The 27,374-nt window shown below is 35.0% G+C and overlaps 2 protein-coding genes across 2 annotated transcripts in view; one reads left to right on the top strand and one right to left on the bottom strand.

Annotated features, from left to right (window-relative positions):
• The window catches only part of LRBA (LPS responsive beige-like anchor protein), an 820,489-nt gene that overhangs the window by 466,179 nt on the left and 326,936 nt on the right, over window positions 1-27,374 (bottom strand). Inside the window, exon 34 of the mRNA XM_036763368.1 lies at window positions 8,739-8,803. Coding sequence (XP_036619263.1) covers window positions 8,739-8,803 — 65 coding nt within the window. The remainder of the gene's footprint in view (window positions 1-8,738; window positions 8,804-27,374) is intronic.
• LOC118853353 (signal peptidase complex catalytic subunit SEC11C-like) lies at window positions 5,562-6,109 on the top strand. The gene has a single exon (XM_036763372.1). The coding sequence runs from the start codon at window positions 5,596-5,598 to the stop codon at window positions 6,034-6,036; it is 441 nt and encodes a 146-aa protein (XP_036619267.1). The 5' UTR covers window positions 5,562-5,595; the 3' UTR covers window positions 6,037-6,109.

The raw sequence follows: 27,374 nt of genomic DNA, 5'->3' as shown, positions 1-27,374 counted from the left end.
TCCATTATACTAGTCTCCTTACTGAGTTTAAATATTGCAACAATATGCTACAGAAAAAAGATCATATAGTTTGTTTCAATGCATGAGTCTACTGTCATGACCACTGGAAATAAAAGTTTTCAGTAGAAGAGATATCCAATCTTATACTGAATCATGAAGGCATACTACAATCCCTGAATATGAGATCCATTGCTGAATTAACAAAAAGTGAAAATCAAAATCCAGCACCACATAGCTCATACGGTAAAGTCTTGGGTTCCAGTTCTTGGGTGTGTTCCATTGTTACTCTGCCATCACATAGTGGTACATGTCCTGTTGCAGAATAACTCTTATTCCAGTATATAAACAAATTTACACAATTGCACATTTTACAGGGCCACAAAGACATTTATAAAAGAACTCTTCATTGTCCTTCTCTATATAGAAACAGGTCAAGAGAGGCTGATGTCAATCACAAAAACAAAGAAACAAACAAAAATCATTTCTCTTTCAGGTATTATTTCAGGTTAGGTTCTGAACTACTCTGTTGGAAAAAAATTGATATGCTTCCATATTATCTGCTGCTCTAGATCCTGGAGCATAGTAGTATGCTGGCATTTCCAAATCAGTCAACATTGACATTTACACATTGTTTTAACAATTTGCAAAATACTTTAGAAATTATGAAGCTCTTATTTGAGTTTCACAAGAACCCAATGAACTAATTATTACTATGCACATTTACAGATAAGGAAACTGAAGCTCACAGCAGTTAAGTGACTTGTCACTAGTCATAAAACTATTAAGCTAGAGCCAATTTTTAAAAAAAGGCTTCTACACTATTAATTACATGAAAAAAATGCTCTAAATCATGAATAAGAGAAATCAAATTAAAACAACTCTGAGTTTTTACCTTGCACCCATCACAACTGCAATAGCCTGCTACATAGTATATCTGCCTCAATTCTCTCTCCATTCCAATCCATCCTCCATTCAGCCACTAAAGTGACTTACCCAAAACACAGGTCTGAAGCCATGTCTGTGTGTGTGTGTGTGTGTGTGTGTGTGTGTGTGTGTGTGTCTCTCTGTCTCTCTCTCTCTCTCTCACACACACACACACACACACACACACACACGCACAAACACAAGCACGCAATAAATTCCATTCGATTTCTATTGCTTCCAGAATCAAAGACAATCCTCTATTCGGAATTCAAAACCCCTACTAACATTTTAGTCTTCTTTCACCTCAACCTCTGCCAAATACTCCTTGATCCAGTGACACTGGCCTCCTTGCTGCTCCATGATCAAAACACTCCAGCTTTTAGTGCTTTCTCTGGCTGTCCCCACACCTGGAATGCGTTCCTTCTTAATCTCCATCCGCTGGCTTTTCCAGCTTCCTTTAAGTGCAAGGTAAAATCCATCTTCTACAGGAAGCTTTTGCCAATCTCTCTTAATTGTAATGCCTTTCTTCTCTTGTCTGTACATTTATTTCCCTCTTTTGACTGTGAAGGTCTTGGGGGCAGGGACTATCTTTTGCCTCTTTTTGTGTTACCAGTGCTTAAAAAAGTGCCTGAAACATAGTAGGTACTTAACAAAGGTTTATGATCATTTGTCAAGGTAACACAGCTAATTAGTGGAAGAGCCAACATTAGTATGCAGATCTTCTAAGTATAGTAGCCTCTTTTTTTGTTAAGCCTTTTTTCAAGCACATTTCACTGATCTTTTCTTTTCCATCATCAGAATTTCCTCCAATATTCTTCCCCACCCTCTGAGAGAGCCATCCCATATAACAAATAATACTTATTACAGAGGGGAAAAAATGGGAAAAGGAAAAATATCAGAAAATTAATCAATACATAAGAAAGAAATCTTCAAACATATGCAACGTTTCACATCCGTTGCCTCCCACCTCTGCAAAGGAGTAAGATGGAAGTATCTTCTGATAACTTTTCTTTGGATCCATGCTTGTTCATATGAAATTGGCAGTGGCGTCCTGAAAAATTCCTCCATAAGGAAGAAGATTGGGTGATGAGAGGGCCAGGCAAGAGAAGCTGCTTTCTCTAGACTTGACAGAAAGGCAGTTTGGAGATAGGAATTTTTTTTATAAGCCACTGAGTTGATCATGAAGGAAGTTGTCTGTTATTGGGAAGGTGGCACCTCATGTACCTTGTAGCAGACAGGAAAATGGCATCAGGTTAAGAGTTGGAGTGTCTCTAGCTGCTAGAGCCATTAGCAGTAATTAACAGGAACAGGGCTAGAGTCCAGTCCTTACTAATTTATAATTTTTATAGGTACCAAACACGTATTTTTATGATTAGCTTTCATGGTGTTGGTGGTAAGACAATAGAGGACATTGTTCATTTGACATAAGATCCAGGAAATGACCAGCAACAGGAGAGCCTAGTGAAAAAGCTGGCAGAAGAAATGGCAACTTCTGGAGAGAGGTTCTGGGAGTGGTGATTTGATAACCACAGGAGAAAGGTGCTTGGTTACTTTTATAGGTGAAAATGACAGACCACTTGTCTTCCATTTTAGGCCTTGAGGATATCTTACTGAAATGAGCCAGGTTTGGGCTCACATTATAAAAGTCGCCAAAGTGACATGGCTGGTCTAGGAGTAATGATCTCTACTTCTAAAGACCTTAAAAACCATCTAAACAAAATTGCCAACACAAGAGGAAATTTGGGCCAAAGGAGGATGCATAGCATCAAGTAAGTGGAGGAGAAAAGGTCTGAATTCAGAGCAAAAAGGTAGGGACATCTCTTTACATCAACCATATTAACAAAATACATTTTTTAAAAAGAGAGACTATACCAACATCACCACCAAATAAATGTTTTTATACATAAACCAAAACACAGATATAGCTTATGAGGAATATTTCAATCAGGCAATAGCTAACTACACTCAACTTCTGTAATCAATTTGCTAATGATACCCATCAAGCCCAGATGGATCTTATTGCTATGGCATGCATGTATAGAAGATCCCTATGTTATCTACACTAATAAAACATTAATCAACGGGAAAATTTATAGCATCCATTCTATAAATGAGGTCAGGGCAGGTCAGACCTGCATAATAAGAAACAACATGATTGGTCTTTGGATTGTAACTAAACCCTCTTATTACCCATCTTGCCCCTGGGATTAGGTCCAGTAGCTGAAACATTCCTATCCACTTCAGGAAAATATCCATTTTTCCATATAAGACATTTAACCTCAAAATACTTCAAGTGTTTATACCTTTAGATTGTCAATGAACACTGATTTTAAAGAAAATTGATTTAAATTATGGGATTATTTTTCAAATAACTAGGGAGGCTATATTATGTATTAGGTGAATGCATAACTGAAAATTACTTCTTTGTATATCATAATTATTATTTAGATTAAATTCATTCTATTCTGTGGTCATTACTAAAAAATTAAATGGTTCAAAGCACCATTTCCACAACCAGTGTTATTATACATGTCTTGATATACCTGAACAGATGATAAATGAATGATTTATGCCATTTAGTAAAAAAGACACACAGTTGATAGAGATGTTAATGCTTAAGCTGACTAACCTTCAAAAGAATAGAGGATTTAGTACAAAGAGATGATCAAGGTCTACTAGGTGTATTTAAAAGAAGTTATAATTGTTCTCAAACATACCAAGAACAGGTATAACTCAAATAAACACATTACATTTATGGAGAGTTATGAGACTTTTAGTGTTTCCCAACTAATATTGGGTTGATTTATTTATTTTTTGTTTAATCAATAGGAGTTAAGTGACTTGCCCAGGGTCACACAGCTCATAAGTATCTGAGCTCAAATTTGAACTCAGGTTCTCCTGACTCCAGGGCTGGTTCCCAATTGTTTTCAAACTATTTAAGTTTTCTGAGATATTCCACAGGAAAAAGGACAACTAACTGTGGCAGAGTTGTGAGCGTTGGGCTTTGAAAACTATGTACTTTAAGAGGAACAAAGCAAAATAAAAGGGAATCATCAAGTGAAAGACAAAAGAGATGGAAGGCGAAAAATTCCTTCCAAGAGTCTGCAAGAAGGATAAAAAAACATCAGTAGAAAAGACAGAAGAGAAAAGGAGGGGAGACACAGCAAACTTGTCCATATAAAAATGTAACAACTTTTGTGCAAACCGATTTCATGGTCTTTAATTTTTTCCACTCTTAACATCTCAATTCTTCATTATAATCAATTCCCATAATCTACTCCCTTCATTCCATCCCAGGTACTCACAGAGATGACAATAACCTTGATCTTGATATCACTCACAAATATTCTACTTCCATGTCCAAATTCCTTCAAGGGATCATAATCTTTTAACATTTCATCTTTTCCTATGTCTTAAGCACCCTAAACCCCTTTGTTGCTTACACTGCAGCCTCAATATTCCCACGCCTCAATTTTTTACAGGCCTGTGAACTGAACAGGCTATCTTCCTCCCTTCGCTATCATGACCACTTACCGAATTAGTTCAATGCTACACCACTTGAAATTCCTTGCCCCATTTTGCTATCAAAAAACACCTCCTAAAAGTTGTAAGTGGCCTCTTGATTACCAAATCTAATTGCCTTTTACCAATACTCATGATTTTTTTTACCTATCTGCAACTCTGGACTCTATTGATCACCCTTTCTACCCCTAGATACACTTTCCTCTCTAGGTCTTCATAACACCACTCTCTTTTGGAACTTCTGCTATATGCCTAGCTGTTCCTTCTCAGTTTCCTTTACTAATCTTCAGCCAGGTCACTCCCACACCCCAACTGTTTGTCCTGGGCCTTCTCTTCTCTCTCTATGCTATCTAACTGAGGGATCTCAATAGCTCCCACAGTTTCAGTTATTATAACTATGCACATATATCTAAGAATAAAGACAAATAAATTCTTGTCTTCAAGGAACTTACAGTCTAGTAGTCTAACAGGACATTGCTTCTCCCATCATCATGCCTCTGCACAAACTATCCCACATGCCTACAATGTACTATCTTGTCATCTCAGTCTATTTGACTATTATGTTTCATTCAACATTCAGTTTAGGGATGTCTTTTCTATAATTAGACTACTTTGATGTTGATCTCTATGAAAAGTTCTATGATAACAAAAACCCTCAAAAGACAATTTTCTAGAATGGACAACCCTACCAGTCAACCTACCCTGTTTTAGACATCAAGTTTATTTATACAAGAGTCCAATTGTTTAAAAAGCCAACAGAGGAATCACCCATTTTTTTTCATTCTCCTCTTTAGTTCTGTTTTATTCCATTACAGGATTAAGGAGATGGCAATCTCACTCACTACTCTGTTCTGTCTGGTCATACCACATCTCTTGCATTGTCTTCAAATCTAGGCACCATTATCTTATGTAAAGATAAGGTAAAAAAAATCAAGAGACAGTTCACCAAGACACCTGAAGGCCCTTAACAATATGCCATATGAGAACAGAATGAAGGAAAAAAGAATGAAAAGACCTGGGAAAGGAAGCAGGAAGGGAGGGAGAAGGAGGCGCCAGGCAGGTGTGTCGACGTTGCTCCGGTAACAGCCCCTAGTCCGGAGCCCGCTGATGAAAAAGCGCCAGCTGTATTACCAGGTTTTAAACTTTGCCATGATTGTATCTTCTGCTCTTATGATATGGAAAGGCTTGATAGTTGTCACTGGGAGCAAAAGCCCTACTGTGGCGGTTCTGAGTGGCAGTATGGAACCAGCATTTCATAGAGGAGACCTTCTGTTTTTAACAAATTTCCGGGAAGATCCCATTAGAGCTGGTGAAATAGTTGTTTTTAAAGTTGAAGGAAGAGATAGTCCTATAGTTCATAGAGTCATCAAGGTTCACGAAAAAGACAATGGAAATGTCAAATTTCTGACTAAAGGAGATAATAATGAAGTTGATGATAGAGGTTTGTACAAAGAAGGTCAAAACTGGCTACAAAAAAAGGATGTTGTAGGAAGAGCAAGAGGGTTTTTGCCGTATGTTGGGATGGTTACCATAATCATGAATGATTATCCAAAATTCCAGTATGCTCTTTTGGCTGTAATGGGTGCATAAGTGTTACTGAAATGTGAATCCTAAAATGAGAAGCAATTCCTGTGACTGGACTGAAATAGATTCTATTGAAAAAAGAAAAACTAATATATTTGAAATGTTTCACTTTCTATATAAAAGAAAACAGTGTGCAAATTTTTTTGTCTTGTCCAAATAAATGGTTCATCAGTTACAAAAAAAAAAAAAAAAAGATCTGGGAGAGAAGCAGGGGGACAGGTAAGCCATGATAAACATCTTTAAGTATTTTTGCTATATAGATGAAGATTTAGACTTCTCTTATTGGTAGGTGGCACTATAAGTTACTAAAAACTGCAAAAAGGCAAATTTTGGTTTGGTTTACAAAAACTTCAAATAATTACAGCTAAGCAAGATGGAATAGACTGACAAAAGAAGCAGCAGTAATAGCACCAATAGAGAGCTTCAAACAGATGCCAAAGAACTATCTGTCGGATATGTTGCACAGAATATTCTTCAGGTACATGTTGGATTAAATGGCCTTTGAAGTCCTTTAAAACTGTAATTCTGTAATTTTCGCATAATCAATGCATTGAACCAATAGTTTAAGAAAATTATGTCACACTTCAAAAATACTGATAAGCATTTTCTTTAAAAAAAAATCAAAATTATAACCTATGTATTTTGCTAAAGCAATAATTTCAGCTTAGTGGCAAATGTAGGGAGTACCAATGAAAATCAAAGACCAAAATCCTATCAAATAATTTATTCTATTGCTTCTATTAAGTAGAGGGTCAAAGTTACTAAACATCAGTCTCTATAAATATGCCAAAAACACATTACATTTCAAACGTAATTTTGTCTGGTCCACAGGTGGTTCATTTTTTGCTTCAGGGTTCTAAGAATGTATATGCAACTATATTTTTAAAGTAAAAAAAAATGTTCCTTTAGTCCTTCACAAAAAAGTAAAATGTAGAAACTATCAAAATATACATAGAATTATATTATCTTAGCTTTTATGTACTTGAAAACTCTCATCTGACAAAGAAACTCCTGTTCTCTTGGTGTGGTTTGGTTTTTTTTTTTTGCCTTAAATTTCATTCTCTATCTTTTTCCTCTAGTTTTTACTTCAATATAGGATTACTTTAATTTCAAATCTTATTGACTTGTAGGACTGTAGGACATAGCTAAAAGAGGCTTTATATATCATGTATTCCACGTCCTTTGTTTTCTAAATGACAAAACATTAAAGTCCAGAGGAAGAGACTCGACTAAGGTCTCTTTCAAACACAATGCTGTCTCTCTTTTCTTAATTCTTGCTTGACGTTAGTTAATGAGTTAGTGGCAGAGATCATTAATAGAATCTAAGTCCCCTAGCTTTGTGATCTTTCCATCATGTACTCTATCAGTTCTTGAGAGACATAATAAAAAATTCCTTGTTTTGTGAGTTTAGTTAAAAAATGAAGATAAATTTTTCAAAGGATAACTTTCCAGAGAAAGATTTCTAAGATTTACACTGATAGTTAACAAAAATTTAGGAATTTTATAGATAGCATTAGGTGGACAGTATTTGCAGACAGGAAACTTTTACAAACTAAAATTTTATTTAATTTAGTAGCCAACAATATTATTTGACTACTTCATTCGTATACCTTCAAGCTAGTAGCTATTCATAGCTCAACTGCTCTATTGAATTACAAAAGTAATAAAGAACAAAATCAGCACACAAAAATATAGAAATGTGAAACAATGGCACATGTAGTAACATTTAAAAATAAAATGCACATAGAAAAAAACATGTAATGGTAATCAGGGCAGAACTTTTTGCTGTTTCTCCTCTTTTGGGATGCTAAAGCTATCAATTGCCTTTATTGAGTCTCACCTGTGTTTGAATGGGGCCAGTTTGTTCTGGAGTGTTTTCTCAGCACTAAGGCAATCAGGAGTCACTGGTTTGTATATGATATGGTGCAGAGATTGAAGAACTTTCCCTCACCCTAAATGCTAAGTTGGCCTCAGCCCTCAGGGTCCTGAGCAGGGTATAAGAGCTCTGAGGTTGGCATTCTGCCTTTGGGAGTACAGTCATTGAAAGAGTGTTGGTGACAAGACTCTGGGGAAGCCATTGAAACAGCTCCCCACCCCCCCCCACCCCCACTTTGATAACCCAGATGTTGGTGCTTCTCTGGTAATTATGTATTGCTATGGATAGAGTGGTTTGTGTTATTTGCTCTGTTTATAATGTATGCTTGTAATTTCTGTTTGTATTTGCCCTGAAGTTCAGGGGGCTGATCTTTTCCCCCTGAACTAAGTGAATGATATATGTATGTTTAATTAAGCTGAGACTGTTCATCTCTTAAAGTTGCTTTCCTTAGAAAAGCAGATCAAAGAACATGTGTTGGCAGGCCTTCTGTGTGCTGGTGTTATTACACAGCCACAGTAGCTGCTGTTATTGCAGATATACACTGACAGTAACAAAAATTTGGGAATTTTATAGATAGCATTTATAGGTAGGAGAGCATTTGCAGATAGGAAATTTTTACAAATTATAATTTTATTTAATTTAGTAGCCAACAATATTACTTCACTACTTCATTAGTATATCTTCAAGCTAGTAATTCATCAGTGCTCAACTACTTTGTTGAATTACAAAAATAATAAAGAACAAAATCAGCACAAAAGAAATCTTGAAATGTGAAACAATGGCACATGTAATAACATTTAAAAATAAAATGCACATAGGAAAAAACAATTACCTTCCTTCATTGACAAGTTCAATAAAAGCAAGGCCTGCATTCTTCTGGATAGAGTTTTGCCATTCCTGAAAAAGAGAAAATAGCTAAAGAATTCTACTTTAAAATATACTTAATTGAAAAATGACTTTGCCCAGCTTCCACATTCATTTATCCATTTAAGAATGTAAGCTCCTAGGATTTTGTTGATTGTGCTTTAGTCATGCCCAATAGGTATTCCATTGTCATGTTCTACCAAAAGGCATGTGGAAAATTGCTATAAATACTATTATTTATTATATTATAAATACTATTTTACAAGAAAGTGAATCAAGTTAAAATTTGATGACAATTATCAGAAATAGAATTGTAGGATATTTTAGACACATTTTCTATGTTTCTACCAATTACTTAATTCCATTTTAAATTAATGAATGCCCAAATGGACAAGTGAATACTAAAATAAATTAGGGTAACTAATAGCAATTATTTTGTTGTCATTCAATCACTTCAGTCACATCCAACCCCATTTAGGATTTAAATGATAGAGATACTAGAGTAGTTTGTCATTTCCTTCTCCAGCTCATTTTACAGGTGAGGAACTAAGGCAAATAGGGTTCAGGGTCATACAGCTATTAAGTGTCTAAGACCAGATTTGAACTCAGGAAGCTGAATCTTCCTGACTCCAAGCCCGAGATTCTATCCACTGTGCTGATACTGTACCACCTAGTTGCCCTTAACAGTGATTATCATATAGCTGAAAACAATAAGCTAATCATTTTCCCAAGAGGGAAACAAACTTTAATATGATGAATGAGTGATTTATAGTTCCTATACCTAAGACTTGATTGTTATTTCACCTTTCTCTGGTGTTGGTAACATCTTGTTGATTAAAAATATATATGATGGAAAAGCCCAACTATAAGAAATATAAATGTAGTTGAGATGAAACTTTTGTGGGCTCTCCTTACAAACTTCTCATTATGATTTCAGTGAGATAAATTCATCTCATATAAGAATATATTATTCACTCTCATCAAGGGTCCTCAAGATCCTTTTTCAAATTATCCAGTTCATCACCAAGGGTCACTGAACTATATTTGAAGTTCTATTAATGAATCTCAAAGCTGTAGCTAGTATACCTCCAAGATGGTTTTCACCAATGTACCTGGACTTGACAAGTTATGGAGAATACCAAAATAAAGGGGAACACGGCTAGCAGATCCTACCATGGCCTACCCCTCTCAAATACTTCTACTCACATGATAAAGTATATGTCCTTACAACTGCAACCACCAAAGAAGCACACGTGTGCATGTTCCTCTCCTCGCCATCAAACAAAAAAACCACCAAATCTACCAAAACAAGGCCAGCAACCTCTGGGTTAGAGATTCAATAAATCTACAAATAAGCAAACTATCGCCTCCAAAATAGTAAAATAAAGAACTTAAACATGAAGCACAGACATTTACACTTCAGCAATAAGGAGCCACTATAAGACACTGAGCATGGAAGGAACAAAACGAAATGAATGCTTTAAGAACGTAAATCTGGTGGAGCAACTAGGTGGCGCAGTGAATAGAGCACTGGCCCTGGAATCAGGAGGACCTGAGCTCAAATGTGACCTCAGACACTTGACACTTACTAGCTGTGTGACCTTGGGCAAGTCACTTAACCCCAATTGCCTTGCCTCCCCCCTCTCCAAAAAAAAAAAAAAATGTAAATCTGGCAATGCTATTCAATGCAATCAATACTTATTAAATTCTTGTGTGCTAAGCATCATACTAGCCACCTGAGGAGGTACAACATTTAGCTAAGGCTCAATCCCTGTATTCATAGGGTTTACACCATAGTGAAGGTTGGAATTAGGATGGGAATGAGAAAATGGGAGAGGAGGGAATGAAATATTTATTCCTAGGTAGCTGATGGAGACAAAGTGAGAGAGGGAAAGTAAAAAGTGGTGGAAGTTTCCTAGCCATTGCAGTGAATAACAAATGAAATGCAGTCTCCAATGAATGCTGTGGCTGGTTAAGGACACAAGAATTTGATCTCCCATCATGCTCCTCTGAAAACGTGCTAAGACTTAGCACGAGAGTAGTTTAACTTAGAGTAAAACAAATTAGCATGTACTGTTTTGATTTGTTCATTACCTTTGAAAAATATTTGTTTTTTTACTATGTCAATTCAATCTGATTCCATTTGACATATGGTTTGCTGTTTTTATTAAGTAACCAAACATTATCCAACACTCCTAAAACATAGTTTCTATAGCAAAATACCAGATCATATATGAGAAATTAAAATTTTACAGGAACTTTATTTTTGTTTTATGCTATATGTTATGTAACAAGTTACTGAACTTCAAAATTTCACTTTTGGTCTCTGTTAGAAATAAATTGCTTTTCATTCATGACATATTTTCAGGAGAGAATACAAATTTAAGAATATTTTTATGATGCCCTACCCACCCAGCTGTTTCTCAAAGGGAAAAAAATTCCTTTAATATCATTCACTAAAGAACTTTACAGCTTTATTGCTGAAAATGGATATTGCCAAAAATGCAAAGACAATACATTTATCATGATATCCTTCATTATGCTTTCTCCACTTCAGACATGATTGCCAAAGAAAACATGACTCTAAACAATTTCAAAAACCACAACTGAATGTGTCCTAAAATGAGTTTTAATAGATGAAAGAAAAGCTTAATGGTCACCATTGTTCATAATCAATTCGATGTTTCAGCAGAGTATGTACAATTAGATAACAGTGCAATATGAAAAGTGAATATGAAGATTTTGGTTATCTTTCTCCCAAAGGTACTGGTGAAAAAGAAAAAAAAAGTTAAAAGCTTCAAACCCAATAAACACTAATGCAACCAAATAATTATAAAATATACTTTAGTACTCTGAAAAGAAAGGAGTGCAAAAAGAAAGGAAGAGTCAATAATTCTATGCCTGTCAAAAACTTTATTTAATTGACTTTCCATTTCCTAATGCCAAGATTGATTTATGAGAACACCAAAAAAGGAAGTATGCAGGTGTTCAATATATAAGAAACAAGAAAGCACAAAGCAGTACTTAATTTCATAAAAGTGGTAAAAATAAACATGTTCTTCAGGTGAGATAAAGACTATTAATATCTATGGCTTCATATTAATAAATTTAATGAGCTACCTCAAAATTTCTATTTCCATACATTTCAGAGCATTCAGAATCAAAAAGATTTACCTAGTACAGAAAAGGAAACTAAGATGCAAGGAGGCAAAGGAATGTAAGACTACCAAACAGCAACTACAGATACTCCTCTAAAATATTTACACTTTTAGAGAAAATAATAATTAGCAATAGTTAACCTTTACATAGCACTTTAAAGTTCACAACGTGCTTTGCATAGGTTAACCCATTTGAGAATCCAAGTAGCTTTCAGAGTACCTCTAGATTGTATAATATTACATAAATACAAGCAAATTACTATTGTTCTATAAGGAAGGACAAGTGGGCAGATTTCCAAAAAACCTGAAATGACTTACATGAACTGATGCTGAGTGAAGTGAGCAGAACCAGGAGAACATGATACACAGTAACAGCAACATTGTGTGATAACCAACTTTGACAGACTTAGCTCTTCTCAGCAATACAATGATCAAAGACAATTCCAAAAGATTCATGATGGAAAATGTTATTCACATCCAGAGAAAGAACTAAGGAGTTGGAACGCAAATGGAAACATAACATTCTCTCACTTTTTTCTTTCTCATGGTTTTTCGCTTTTGTTCTGATTCTTCTTTCACAACATGTCTAATGTGAAAATTGAGACCTGTTAAAGACCTTAGCTTGAAAAGGCCAAGGTCCCCCACTGCATCCTTGGCCATCTTCAGTTGTCCTGATCCATATCTGGCCACTAGACCCAGATGGCTCCAGAGGAGAAAATGAGGATGGTGACTTTGCACAGCCCTCCTTCATTTAAATCCAAATCACTTGCATGTCATGGCATCACTTCTCTGATGACATGGTCCTCTTCGAAAATGAAGGAGAAACAGCAAGCAAGCAACGTGGAAATATGCTTAATATGATTGTATATGTATAGCCTATATCAGATTGCATGCCATTTTGGGGAGGCGGAAGGACAGGGAGGGGGAAAATTCTGAAACTCATAATCTTGATGGAAGTGAATGTTGAAAAAGAAAAATTAATTACCTTAAAAAAATTAAAAATATAAGCAAATTAATGAAGCATTCTGTTCTCCACTCCTTTTCTGTCTATATCAACAAAATCTGCTCATCCCTTAGACCTTTCTATGTAACACATAACAGTAATATATTCCCTGCTTTTCTTGATTAGATGAGAAGAAACTGAATACCCAACTTCCCCCCATATAAAGCATAGAATTTGGTATGTCTGTACATATTTTTAAATAACAACTCATTTACTTTTCTTTCCCCATTTTCCTCACCAGCATTAGGAATTCTCAGCCTATGCATGTTAACCACTCAATATGCTGCCACATGCAATTTCCCTTAGCACCTGGGGGCTTTGTACACTGAAACATCCCCTCAGGCCTTTGTCCCATTGGTGAGAACCTCCATGTTGGGGAAGGGCCCAGCCTGCCATCCTTCATTCCCTTCCCTGCTATACTACTAATCATCCAGACTCTGAACCTTCTCTCCACATAGCTCCTTTTCAACTATCTTTTGTCTTTTCTTCCATGATTAGAATGTAAGCTCCTTAAAAGCAAAGACTGCTTTCTTTTTACTTATTCTTTTTTTACTTATTATTTTCACTTATTACACGCCAGGCACATAGTAATAGTTTAAAAAATGCTTGTTTTCTACCTTATTAACTGCCTTCTGGACCTGTGGTTCTACTGAGGTTTTGCTTTCCAAATTCCCTAAATACCTCTTCGTTACTGAATCCAGTGACCATTTTCAAATCTTACTCTTCTTTAACTTCTCAGTAATATTTGAAAGTATTACTTAATATCCTTCTCTCCTTCCCTGATGCCTTCTTTTAGTTAATTTTTCTCATGGTTTTTCTCCACTCCTTTTCTGTCTCTTTTACTGGCTCCTCAACTGTTATTCACTTCCAAATCACTGAGTCTTTCTCCAAAGTTCTGTCTATGACCTTGTCTTAAGCTACAAGTCTAGAATCTCTTGTGTATCCTTCACAATGCTGCCAAGATAATTTCCCTCTGCATTTTGATCTGATCACTCCTCTACTCCAAAATTCTTAGCTGCTCCTCATGCCTGAAAAACAAAGTATCAACTCCTAGACATCATTCAAAGTACTATATAATCTGACTGCAGTTTCTCTTTTCAAGCTAATGCCTTTCATGTACTTTATATTCCACAAAAATGTGCTATTTTCTCACTGACCTCTGTGCTCATCCTTCCCTCTCCTATTTCTCTGTCTTTGCTAAGAATCGTCCTTACAATATCCTTATGAGGCAGATATTAGAGATGATGAAAAAAACTAACAGAAGTTATTACATACCCACAATCACATACCTGCTAAATGTCAGAGCCAAAACCCATGATTAAGACTTCTATCTCCAAAGGAAGTCAGACAACTAATATCTATTCATTGTTAATAATACTTATTCATTATTAAGAATTAATATTAATCCCAATATGTATATTCAATATTAATTCTAATATGTGTCAAATATTGCACTAAGTGCTGGGGATACAAAGAAAGTTTTAACTCTTGCTCTCAAGGACTTCACAGCCTAAATGGGGGTGGGAGGGAGGGAGCAGACACATAAACTACAATCCAAATGATACAGACAAGATAAGTTGGGAGTAGTCTCAGAGAGAAGGTTGTAAGATTAAGAAGGAATAGAAAAGGCTTCTTGCAGAAATGGAGACCTTGGCAGAGCCTTGAAGAATGCCAAGAAAACTAGGAGGAAGATATGAGGGAAATCATTGAAGGTATGCAACACACCCAGTAAAAATGCTCGGTTAGAAGATGGAACAGCAAAGGAAGCTAGTATCACTGGATCACAGAGTATATGGAGGGGAATACAATATAAAAAGATAGAAAGAAGGAAGAGAACAGGTTATGAATGTCTTTAAAAGCCAAGCAAAGGATTTTATATTTGATCCTGGAGGTATTAGGGAGCCACCAGAGATTAACGAATTGGGGGCTTGGGGGGGGGGGTGGGGAGGCACACCAAGAAATGCAGGGAAAGACATGGTAAGGATGTGAGCTTTGGGAAGATCAATTTGACAGCTTAATGGAGAATCAATTAGATGGGAGAAAATGAGGCAGGAAGACCAACTAAGCAAGCTACTGTAATTGCCCAAATATAAGTTGATGAGGGCCTGCACTAGGGTAGTGGCAGTGTCAGGGGAAAGAAGAGGTCAGATACCAGAGATGTTACAAAAGCAGAACTGACAGGACTTGACAGCTGATTGGATATGGGACTTAAGAAAGACTCGGTTAACATATCTATGTTGCTAGTCTAAGTGACTAGTCAGATGTTGGTACCCTTCTAATGGGCAAGTTAGTAAGGTTTGGAGAGAAAATGAAGGGTGGAGCAGGAAATGCTCAGATCGATTAGAGCTAGGGGAGACAGCAGACATGTGCTGGCTGTGCTGTGAGTGTTTGTTGGTGGCAAGGCCCCAGCAGGGGGTGGGAAGGTTATGGGATGACTTGGTTAGTTGCTGTGATATTATGTTTTAGGTTCTTTACTGTTGGTTTACTTCTTCTACCGTCTATATGGAGAGTCTCTTATATTTTATGATACAGAACTACATAGGCATATTGTAGCAACAATTCGGCTAGCAGCTGTCATGGGGGTGAAAGACCAACACAAGCCCAAGAGCAAAAACGCTCCCAGCACAGATTCTTTTGATATGCTTTACTAAGGAAAGTAACTGTAAGGGGTTAACAATCTTACTTTAATCTAACCTAGAAATATCATTCACTTAGTTCAGGAGGAAAAGCCAGCAACCTGAACTTCAGAACAAACACCAACAAATTACAAACATACATTAGAAACAGATCAAATCACAATTCATGGTTACTAGGAAAACATCAACATCTGGGTTGAAGAGCCGATAGGCTCTTAGAGCAGCTGCCCAGAGTCTCCACATCAACATTCCTCCAGGAGTGAGAGCCCCCAGCAAACAGCTCTGTTCTCTCTTTTTATACAGTCTTTAGATGTCATCAAACGTCATCTGAGCAACCAGAACTTAGGTGCCTACTATTGGCTCTGGTCTTAGCAACTACCCTTAGGGCCCTGGGCGCTTCCTGCCTCTCTCAAACTAGAGAACTAGTTTGCTAACCAGCCTGGGGTTTTGCTCCTAGTAAGACTCAATCAAAGACATTTAATTAGTTTGGCATTCTAAAACAGTAAGGAAGTCCCACCTTAATTACCAATATACATATTTACAATTATCGTCGATATTGTGATACTGCCTTGATAATATACCACTCCAGCATCTTTGCCAAGAAAACTCTATATAGGGTCACAAAGAATGGGATATGACACCACCACCACCACATCGTTTTTAAAAAAGCGTAAGCTCATCATGTTACTTTCAAAGCCATTCCACTTGTCTGCTTCCATCTGAATTAAGTTTGATTCTCTTCTGTACATTTTTAAGGATGTTTCAAAGATCCATTTTTATTTCTTTCCTCATTTTAGCAACTAACTAGCACACTTTGGCCTCAAATAAAAAGGGAAATACACAATCCTTTCACAAAATAAGTCAAGGAAAAGAAATTAGTATAATTGCCATATCAAAAAGTTTATGTCTGATTCTGTCCCTCGGACCCATCAAATCCCTGTGACAATATGGGCAGCATTCATTATCAATGGCATTCTGAACTTAAGCTTATCATTACACTTTATACATTATACATTAAACAAGTTATTATACTTGATCAGAGTTATCTTTCAAAACATTTTTCTTTATAATGTTTATGTTACATAAATTATTCTCCTGGTTCTCCTCACTTTTACCTTATATTTTGATGTAAGGAAAATGAGTGACTTAAATTTTTTTTAATTTTTGAAATAAAAAACTAATTGGGTTTTATTATGTAGCTAACCTTCACTCTATATAAGTCTGTCAAAATTTCTCTGAAGCCATCACTTTCATCACTTCCTACACTAAAATATTAATTCATTATATTCATTTAGCATAATTTGTCCAACCATTCTTCACTTTATGGATACTCTAACCTTAGTTTCTAGTTCTTTGCTATGGCAAAGAAGAGTTCCAAAAAAAAATTTAGTAAGTGCTTTTCTTGTTCTTTTGAAATCTTTGGAGTATGGGTCTAGCAGTTATATCGCTGAGTCACAGAATATGCACAATGACTTTTGGGGCCATAATCCCAAATCATTTCATTTACAGCTTCCCTAACAATGCATTAATATACCTGTTTTGTCATAGCCCCTCCAACATGTCATTTTCCCTTTTTTTTGACAACTTAGCATTTTTATGTGATTCTTAATAGTGTGAAATTCTTCCTTTGAGATCTACCTGTTAACTACTTTGACCATTTATCTACTAGGAAATGTCTGTCATTCTTATATTTGAATCAATTCTTCACAATCCTTCACATATCTTGAGTATCAGACCATCACCAGAGAAACCTGAACAGATTTTCCCTTAAACTATTTTTCTTCTATTTTTAATAGCACTGATTTTATGTAAAACTTTGCAATTTCATGCAATAACTCATACACTTTATTTTATATGATCTACTCTATCTGTTGCCTAGAAAGGAACTCTTCCCCTATTCACAGTTACTATAGGTACTTCCTTTCTTTCTTGCCTAATTTGTTTATGATGTGACCTTTCATGTCTAGGTCATGTATATATTTGAAGTTTATCTTTGATAAGTTGAGAGATCTTGGTCTAACCTAATATATGGCAGACTGCTTTCCAATTATCCAGGGAGTTTTTGTCAATTAGAGAGGATATACCTAAAAATTGTTTATACTGCAATACTAGGCTTGTTTCTTTCTCTGTGCTGTGTACATAATCAGTTCTACTGATCAACTTTTCATTTTCCTGGCCAATACCAAACACCGTTGTAAAATAGTTTGAGGTCTTGTACTGCTGGGCTACCTTCTTTCCCGCTTTTTTCTATCATTTCATTTAAAACCTTTGCCTTTTATTTCTCAAGATGAATTTTTATTATTTTTATAGCTCTCTGATATAATCCTATAGTAGTTTAATTAATGTAGCATTGTCATGTTTATTACACTGGCATAGCCCAAACATAAACTAATGCCTCTGTACTTATTTAAATCTGTCTTTATTTCTGTAAAGATTATTTTGTAGCTATATTGATATAGTTCCTGTATGTATATTATTAGGTCATATCTATCTATCTAATCTATCTATGTATCTATCTGTCTGTCTGTCTGTCTATATAGTGATTTGAAATGAAACATCATTCTGTCTCTGCGTTCTGGGTTTTCTATATATAGGAAAGTTGATGGTATGCAGAAGGGTGATTTTATAGCCTACCACTTTAGGGAACTTGCTCATTTTTTCAGTTCATTTTTAGTAACTCTTTAGAGTCCTCTGTTGTTGTTCAGTCATTCAGTCATGACACCATGGAATCACACCAGGCCATTCTGTCCTCCACTGTCTATCTCCCAAAGTCCATCTAAGCTCATATGAGGGTCATTGTTTCAATGACACTATCTGTCCATCTCATCCTCTGCCATCTCCTTCTCCTTTTGCCTTCAATCTTTCCCAGCATCAGACTCTTTTCCAATGAGTCATAGATCTTTCATTGCAGGTCCCTATGAACACTGATCTTTACAGTACCAAATTTTCCTTTTGTCACCAGACACATCCACAGCTAAGTGTCCTTTTCTTTGGGCCCAGCTACTTCACTCTTTCTGGAAATACTTATGGTTGTCCTCCACTCTTCCCCAATAATGTGTTGGATACCTTCTGACCTCATTTTCCAATGCCATATCTTTTAACATTTTAGTAATGTCTGTGGGGTTTTCTTGGCAAAGATACTGGAGCGGTTTGCCATTTCCATCTCCAGTTGATCACCTTTCCTACACAGACAAAATCATCTACAAAAAAGTAATATAATTTCTTCTTTGCCTATGCTTAGTCCTTTGAGATCTGTTTCTTGTCTTACTGCTATAGCTAGCAAATATTTCTAGCTCCACGGAGGTGATAAGCGGTAAAAAGAAATATCTTTGCTACACCCCTGATCTTATTGGAAAGACCTCGAATTTATATATTACATATTATTGGAAAGGACCCTAGTTTACATATTACATATGCAAATTACATATACCTTACCACTAAATATAAGGCTGGCTCTAAGTTATACATAAATAGCATTTACTATGTAAAAGATTCTATGTAGATTTATTCTAGGAATTCTTTATCTTGAGATCTGTGAACTTGGGATTTTTTTTTCCTTTTAAATTTGAATATAATTGGTTTCCCTTGTAATTCTACATATTTTATTTTATGCATTTAAGAACATCATTCAGAGGTTTCACCAGATTATCAAAGGGTTCCATAACACAGGAAAGGTTAAAAACCCCTGATTTATTCCTCTGCTTTTTGGTTTTATAACTAAAACATTTTTGGAACCTACTGACACAATCACATGATTTTGATTGTCTTTATTAGCAGACTGCTTTATGTTTATACAGTTACCTCTTCCACATCACAATTTCCCCTATCAAAGTTTTGATATTTCATAGGTTGGCATAAGAAATTAAATGGGAATTTGGGGGGAGTTCGGCAGAAGCCACAGATGACATAGAAAAAAGTTTAGAAACTAGGAAATGCATACAATACTTGTATAGCATTGCGTAATATGAACCCAAATTTTACAATAAGGTACTGTAAACATCACATAAAAGACAAAGAAAAAATTCAGACTTCTTCTCTAGTAAAAAGGGAGGGCCAAAAAATTTTATGCGGAATTTCCAGATCTCAAGGGGGCCATGCCCCAACCCCATGATGTGGAAGGCATAACTACAGTTGTCCCCAATACAGAGCCAAACACAAATCTTATTTTGTAATAATGTGCAATCTTTTAGATGAGTTACTTTAGCCTCTTTTTTAACATTTAATTTAAAACTTTAGTATTGATATATATTAGGGAAGTTGGTCTATAGTTTTTTCCCCCTGCTTTTTTTCTCCCTTCTTCAGGTATCAACAACATATTTGCATAATAAAAGGAATTTATCAGGGTCCCTTCTTTTCCAGATTTTTCCCATATATTTCATGTAATATTGCGATTAATTATTCTAAGAATATCTGGTAGAAATTGCTTGTAAATACATCTGGGTTTTCTCCCCTCTTTGGTTTTTCAGTTACATATAGCTTATTCATTTTATTTTCCTAAGACTATATTATTTTTCTACTATTAATCTTAATATTTTATATTTTTCTATTCCATTTCGTTTCGTTTCAGTCTGTTTTGTTATCAGAGAGAGCCCAAGCAGGTATCTGGATAATATATTATATATACATATATATATATATATCTACCTAGATAACAGAAGAAATCTGTGAATCTATGCATGCCAGGTGTTTGATCTGTTTCCCAAACTCCTCAAATATTTCTTCTTTCCATTGTTCTCTAATATATTCCAATGACAAAATCCCTTTTATTTCTCCCCATTCTGACCTTCACCCAAATACTTTCAGTCCTTCACACAAGCCAACGAGAGGTTTCATTACAGCAAGTAACTGGTTAAATTTCCTCCCTTAAATTAGGACCTTTACTTCTTATTTGTTCTTTAGGCTATTGGTTTGACTACTGGTTCCTTTCTTTTTTTCTTTTTCCTTCTTTGGGCTACTTGCTATGATGACAAAGATCCAAAAAGGCTGATATCTAAATACCTACTATATCCTTGTGTATCCTCTATGTCTTATAAAGATGACTGAGGCTCTCAGTGATCAAGAAACACAAGTGTCAAAGGTGAGATTCTGAATGGAGGTCTTCACACAAAGAAGCAAATTAAGCCTAGGTGACAGAAAAATATTTCTTAACAATTGCAGCTATTCCAAAGTGGAGATATCTGACTAGAAAGGCAGTGGGCTTCCCAATTTGGAGGCCTTCAAGTAGAATCTAGAAGACTATTTATCTAGTAGGTTAACAGCAAGCCTTCCCTTTTCATGTATATATTGGATTTGATGACTAAGGTCACAACCAACTCTCATATTCTGTGATTCCGTCCATCTGTGGCCAGTATCAAGTCTTACTGATTCTAACTCTTTAAGTATCTCGAATCTGTATTCTCTCTTGGATTTCCACAGCTATCACCACAGTTCAGATTCTAAGTTTCACGTGGCTAAGCAAAAATAAAATAATAGTCTTTTCTGCAATCTTGATGTTTTAAAACCATCATGATTACAACATATTTTTTGAACAGCCCAACAGAAACAGAGGAGATTTTTGGGCCCCAAGTTTAAATTTCTAATAACATTTTTAATTCACCCAACAAGCACAAATATCCTAAGACGAAAGAACTGTCATGAAAGTGATCTGAAAGATCCATCATTTCTACCATGATTGAAACTGCCCCTTATGCTCACAAACTTATTTTATTTTGTGACATGGAATGGGACATTAAAAGCTTCACCTGCTATACTCTTAGGACAAAACAAGTAATTGAGAAGACAATAAGAAATTTCATTCCTCACAGTAACTTGAAAGGCACTATAATTGTATTTCACCCTGACTAAAAAAATTACAAAAGATGTCTAAAGTTCTCACATTTACGATTAGACGGTGGAGGAACAGTGCTCACAGAGATGAAAAAGATGATACAGAGTACCCACAAGAAGAACCAGAATGGGAGAGAGAAAACATTAACATGGGACTGAGAAAGGCATTTCACATCTAAAGTAATTAAAGGTCAATTCTATTCAAACTGGTTGATAATCAAGCTCTAGTAATCTTCAAGTGCTTAAACTATCAAGAACATTTCAATAGTGCTTTCACTTGATGTCATATCAGCATTCTCTTTGCAACACTTCTACCACAAGTTTTAGTAAATTCTACAAGGGAAAAAAGCCATCAAGAAATGTAATCATAACTATATTTCAAATACTCTTTTGATGAAAGTGAAATAGGGGATAATATTATAGGAAAAAAGACATGTAGCAGAAGTGTTCCATATAGAAAGAACAGTAAAATAACGTACAATGCAGAAAATATGTTACAAATGTATACTATGAAAATGAACAAATTTTAGATTAAGAAAATTAAAACATGCACATTTAGACATTAGTGATACTGAAAACTTAATTAGAACTAGAAAGGGTATGAAGAAAAATTATACCAGCAATACTGCCTTGTAGGACAGAACTTCTAATTTATTTTCCTCTATTTCAAGAGTGAATATACATTGTATGTGTATGTTTATTTAAAACAAACATTTCTAGGTTTCATTTCTCAAATGAAAAACCCTATACATTTAAAATTGTTTTGAGGAAAAATAAATATTCTATATTCAATAAAGATCCTCTCCAATAACCTTCAAATTGGTATCAATTCAGTGAAGTCAATTTTTTTCCCCCACTAATCAATGTAGAGGCCTTGATTTCAATAAAGGTGATAAAAGTTTCTCTAACCCTTAAGAGCTACAAGCTCTCAACACATGATCATCGTTAGGCCCCTACCAAAACTAAACACTCAGACTGCATAAATGTCTCTTAGTGCACGGTCCGTCTGTCTAGCAACTCCAGTCCACCAGCCATATGGCAGCTGTTGCCCTTTGAGGTCCAAAGTCAAGTCTTTAGGGAATCACAAAGTCTGCCTCAAAAAAGCAAGAACTATCCATTAGAGAACACTTCAGAAGATACTTGAAAGATTTCCATTAGAGATGTTCTATAGAACATCTAATTGTTTCTATAAGATTTTTAAAGGCCCTAACATAATTAAGTACACTAAAAAGGATTTCCAGTTTCTTTTATTTAAAAAAAAAACAAACTACTGCTTTTAAATTTGAGGAGAGACGCATTCACTTGTATCTTCCTATCCTTCTCAGTCTAACCTCACACCTTCCCTCCAGTCATACATAAAAGAAATTAATATATCAATTAACAATAAGTCAAAATTTAAAGAGATGTCAGACATTAAACACCCATTTCAAATTTAACGTCTACTTTCTGTAAACTGCTTAAAAATAACCTTCCCGATTAAAACCTTTCTACAAGCCCAAAATACTTTTCATAATGTTTGTTACAAATATTCTTTACTATCAGGTAAGCACTTGTATGCAAACTTCATTCAAGATTTACTCATGCTTTATCTTCTAAATATTTCTAGTCACACTTATTTCCACTTAAAAACAAATATGTAAGAAATTATGAATAGGTTAGGTAAAAATTATTCTAAAATATCAAGGTGCAAGAAGACAAAAGCTAAAAGTGCTGATGCTAAAAAATTAGTTTAAGAAAGGATCTTAAGAAATAATTAACTGCCAAGATATTATTCAATTCAACATCAAATTCCCTAGTTTCTGGAAAAGAAAAACTGTAAATACCTTCAAAATAAAAACTGTTACCATTTTAACTGTTTGAGGAACTAGGTATTTTTATAGTTGAGAGGGGAAAAGCTATAATAAATATTGTGATACTGTTGCTTATTTAGGTTCATAACAAAAAAATTCACCCTTATAAGATATTTATTACAGTAACAAATCTTTACAAAGTGTTATATAAAATTCATTAGTTCACCTTAATCAATTCTAGGATCCACATATACATTCACTTCTGACAGTCTAATTCCAAAAAGCAATTACAACCTCAGCTCTTATGTAGAAAGACAACAGAAAGCAACTATGTTAAACTGGTAAAAAGAATGAAAATCTAAAGAAAACAGATTAGGAATGATTTATATGAATTCCTAGTGCTGAAGTTAATTACAACTAACCCAATAAAATAGTGCCTTTATTATTGTACAGCAAGTAATAGCTCTAGATGTAAAAAACAGAACTCCTTCTGCTGACTTGCATGCTCAATCCCATAGCACACTACATTAAGAATTAAACATGTAGTAAATAAGCCATACAGAAAACAGCAGTTTTTAACTAAAAGCAGAAGACTCCCCTGCTGTTTAACCATTTGGGGTCTTCCACTCTGAACAGTGAATGCAGTAAACTGATACCACATTCTTAGCAAATGCCTAAAGTTAAAATTACAACAAAAATTTCATATAATGAGAGAATATCAGAATTATAACAACCTTTAGAAATCCTTTAGTTCACAATGTCTTTTAAAAGTTAAGGAAACTAGACTTCTGATAGATAAAGTGAGTGATTTGGAAATTTTAGTTCATTATTCAAAATTTAACATCACTTAACTAGACACAAGAATGAAATAGAATAAGCACAGGAAAATGTTCTTTTGAAGTACTTTTATGAGCTAATTCCAGTTTTTAAAAAGGCCAAGGATGGGTTAAGAGAGGAAGCTTATGATACATGATCACAATTAATCTTTAGAGTAACATCAGATTATTTTTAAATTTCCAGTTCTTTTATTTCCCTCCAGCTACTCATCCCACTTCCCAACCCCAATCAGCCATATACTCACTGCCTACCACATGTCATAGTGCAATTTATTGCATTCAAATGCAACATCTCAATGGGAAATAGCAATCGAAATATTTGACCAATGATGCAAGACTTCCTGACATTTCCAATGAAGAGAAGAGCCTGCAGCCACTCAAAAAAGTTGTCTGAGGTCAAGCATTCATCAGCAGATCCATAAGTTGTAATGGCAACAAAAATGCCAGAAAAATGTAAGCACACGAAAACACTGGTGTTTACAGATCTGTTTTATAGGCTCTGTGACAGAGAGATGTATGATTATATCACTATGAAAATGGGGGACAGAAATTGGACATCAAACAATTTCTTACCCAGAAGTATCAAGCTACCTCTAAAACAAAATTTTGCAATGTCCTCTGTGAATGCAAGTTCTCTGACTATAAGGGTTGTTTCATTTTTGTCTCCTTGTAGCAGAAAAATGTTAAGATAATAGTAGTTTATCCCCATAGTTCTGAAAAATTATAATTTGTCCCTTTACAAATAATTTAAGGCTTTAAATTGTGCTAGGTGATTTTCATATAAAAGTGAAAATACTAAAATTTCTAGACACTTAACAAAATGATTAATATGATTGTTTTGACTATTATCTCTCTTAAAAATTCCACTTACAGAAAACTCTGACGTCTACACTTTATAAATTCACTATCATATTTAATTACTGCATTGCAAAGATCATAATCCCAATTTTAAGAGTAGATATAAATTAAGATGAATATATAGCAAATCCGCAAGCATCACATTAATCAACTAGGTCTTCCTAGTCTTATTTGTCTAACAGCTATTGCCAAAATTGCAACAAAGTTCTCAGGTGAGAGGAGCACATTTGGAGGAGGTAGGCCAGAATAGTAAAAGCTAGCAAAAGACTGTTTCTCAGTCAGTGTTTCTGCCATAACCCCACAATGACAGAATCTTTATCAAGAAAGGAAGGTACTAATAACTCAAGCAGACCAAACCTACATAAATGCATTGACAACAATATCAAGCTAGCAAACATATATAAATTGATGCGCAATTGAAAACTCTTTACCTATTTCCTCCAATATTATGCAGAGCTATGCACTGCACAAGCTAAGTGTACAAGCATTCAACTGGTACACTAAATTATAATTTTCATTAAAGTCAGAAATAAGAAAATCTTCACTTGTAGAAATCAGTGAACTCAAGAGGGGACTAACAAAAAAACCAAAATAAAGGTATTTCAAATTTTTAGAGCTTGAAGGTATATGGGATTAAATAGTCTGAGCTCTACAGAAGGAATTTCTAGATCAAATGTCTAGTCCTATCCCTTAATTTTACAAATGAAGCCTAGAAAGGTTCATTGATTTGCCTGAGGTCACGGAGGTCATAAGTAGCAGATACAGAATCTGAACCCAAGTCTTCTAGCTACAAATCCGGACTATTTTGCAGAAAGCCTAAAAGTACCAATCTCTGAGTTAGAAAACAGGTTCGAGTCTTAGATATGCAAAAGAACAGTTTGGAGATGTTTGGAAAATCACCTGGCTTCTCCAACCCTCATTTTTCTTCTCCGTAAAATGAAGGTAAAAATATTTGTACCCTATATATGAAAGGACTATTAAGGAAATCATTTTGTAAAACAAAAAGTGTTACAAAAATGTAAGAAATATAATGCTTAATGATGACATCAACAGTACTATGGACCTATAAGAGCAAACCAGAACATATCACGAAAGAAAAAAAATTATCAAGATTATCATATTATGTTAAGAATTTAAATTGCTAACTCTTCTAGAGAAAATCTACATCTCTGGGAATGTTAACATGATAATCAGGTTTCAACTCTCTAAGCACTATCCTGGTTTTTTCCTTTGAGTTTTAGGAACTTATTTTGCTTTGAAATATACTAACAGCAATGTAGCTGAACTAGTGGCAGTAGGCTAATCCCACACATTTCTAACACCCAGAGAAGTAATGATGGTACTGGCCAATGTGAAATAAGATACCAAATAAGCATCACAGCAGACAAGACTTGCCTGGAAAGCAGTATAAAATTGCCAAAAACTTTTCAACTTATCCTGTTCTCTGATTCCTATTTGACTATCCACCCAACCCCACCTTCACAAGTAATCCATTTGTAAAATTCAACTTTCTCCCTCATGCATATCAACTTTAGAAAATCATATGCTAATATAATCCCACTGGACACACTTATAAGTCTTCAGATAAAGAAGACAACTTACATAGATATGTCTTCTATAAACAGCACACACTGATTCAAAAAGCATTTATTAAGAACCTATACAGGTGCTCTGCTAGGTCCTAGAGACCCAAAGGCAAAAAACAAACAAACAAAACGATCTGAAACAGCTCCTGCCCTCAAAGAAATTCTAAATTCCATTAGGGAAAAACGTGAACACAGATGAGAAAACACAAAATACATGAAAAGTAACTACAAAGTTATTTAATTGGGGGGGGGGGAGCAGTAACTACTGTGAAGAGGATAGGTCTCATATAGGAGGTGCCACTTACGTTTAGCCTTGAAGGAAGATAGTGATAGAGAAGCTAGAACTAGTTTTTCCCTTATGTTTGGTGATACTTTTTACATTTTTAAAAGAAGTATTCCCAGAAAAACTGTCAAAATAGCAATGCTATTGATCTTAATTTATCAAATGCTAATTTTAAGATGAAGCTCTAAAGTCAAAGACTTTTATAGTCCCATATAATACCCAGAAATGGGATACATAATGAGTTATATCTGCAATCAGCATTTAAGTACAGCCATCAGTCAACACCTGAATACACACAACATGTAAACACACTATCCCATAGCAGATAGTGAAAGGAATAAATAAGTGACCTACTAGTTCTAGTCAAATTTACAATAAAATGAAAAAAAGAATAGGAAAGAACACACACACACACACACACACACACACACACACACACACACACCCATACCTGCATATGTGTGTATGTATAAAATAACAAACTAGCATAAGAAGGCTTTGAAAACCAAAGAGTTTTAAATTAGGTTAAATGAAATAATTTTTCATGATAATAACTAAAGTACAAGTTTTAGTTATGACCTTGCTCTTAGAGATCACTTATTCCAATTTCCTCATTTTACACATGAAA

The sequence above is a fragment of the Trichosurus vulpecula genome, chromosome 6 (genome assembly GCF_011100635.1).
Source record: "Trichosurus vulpecula isolate mTriVul1 chromosome 6, mTriVul1.pri, whole genome shotgun sequence".
NCBI lineage: Eukaryota > Metazoa > Chordata > Mammalia > Diprotodontia > Phalangeridae > Trichosurus > Trichosurus vulpecula.
Note: the sequence above shows the minus strand (reverse complement) of the source record. Positions and strands in the feature narration are given on the sequence as shown.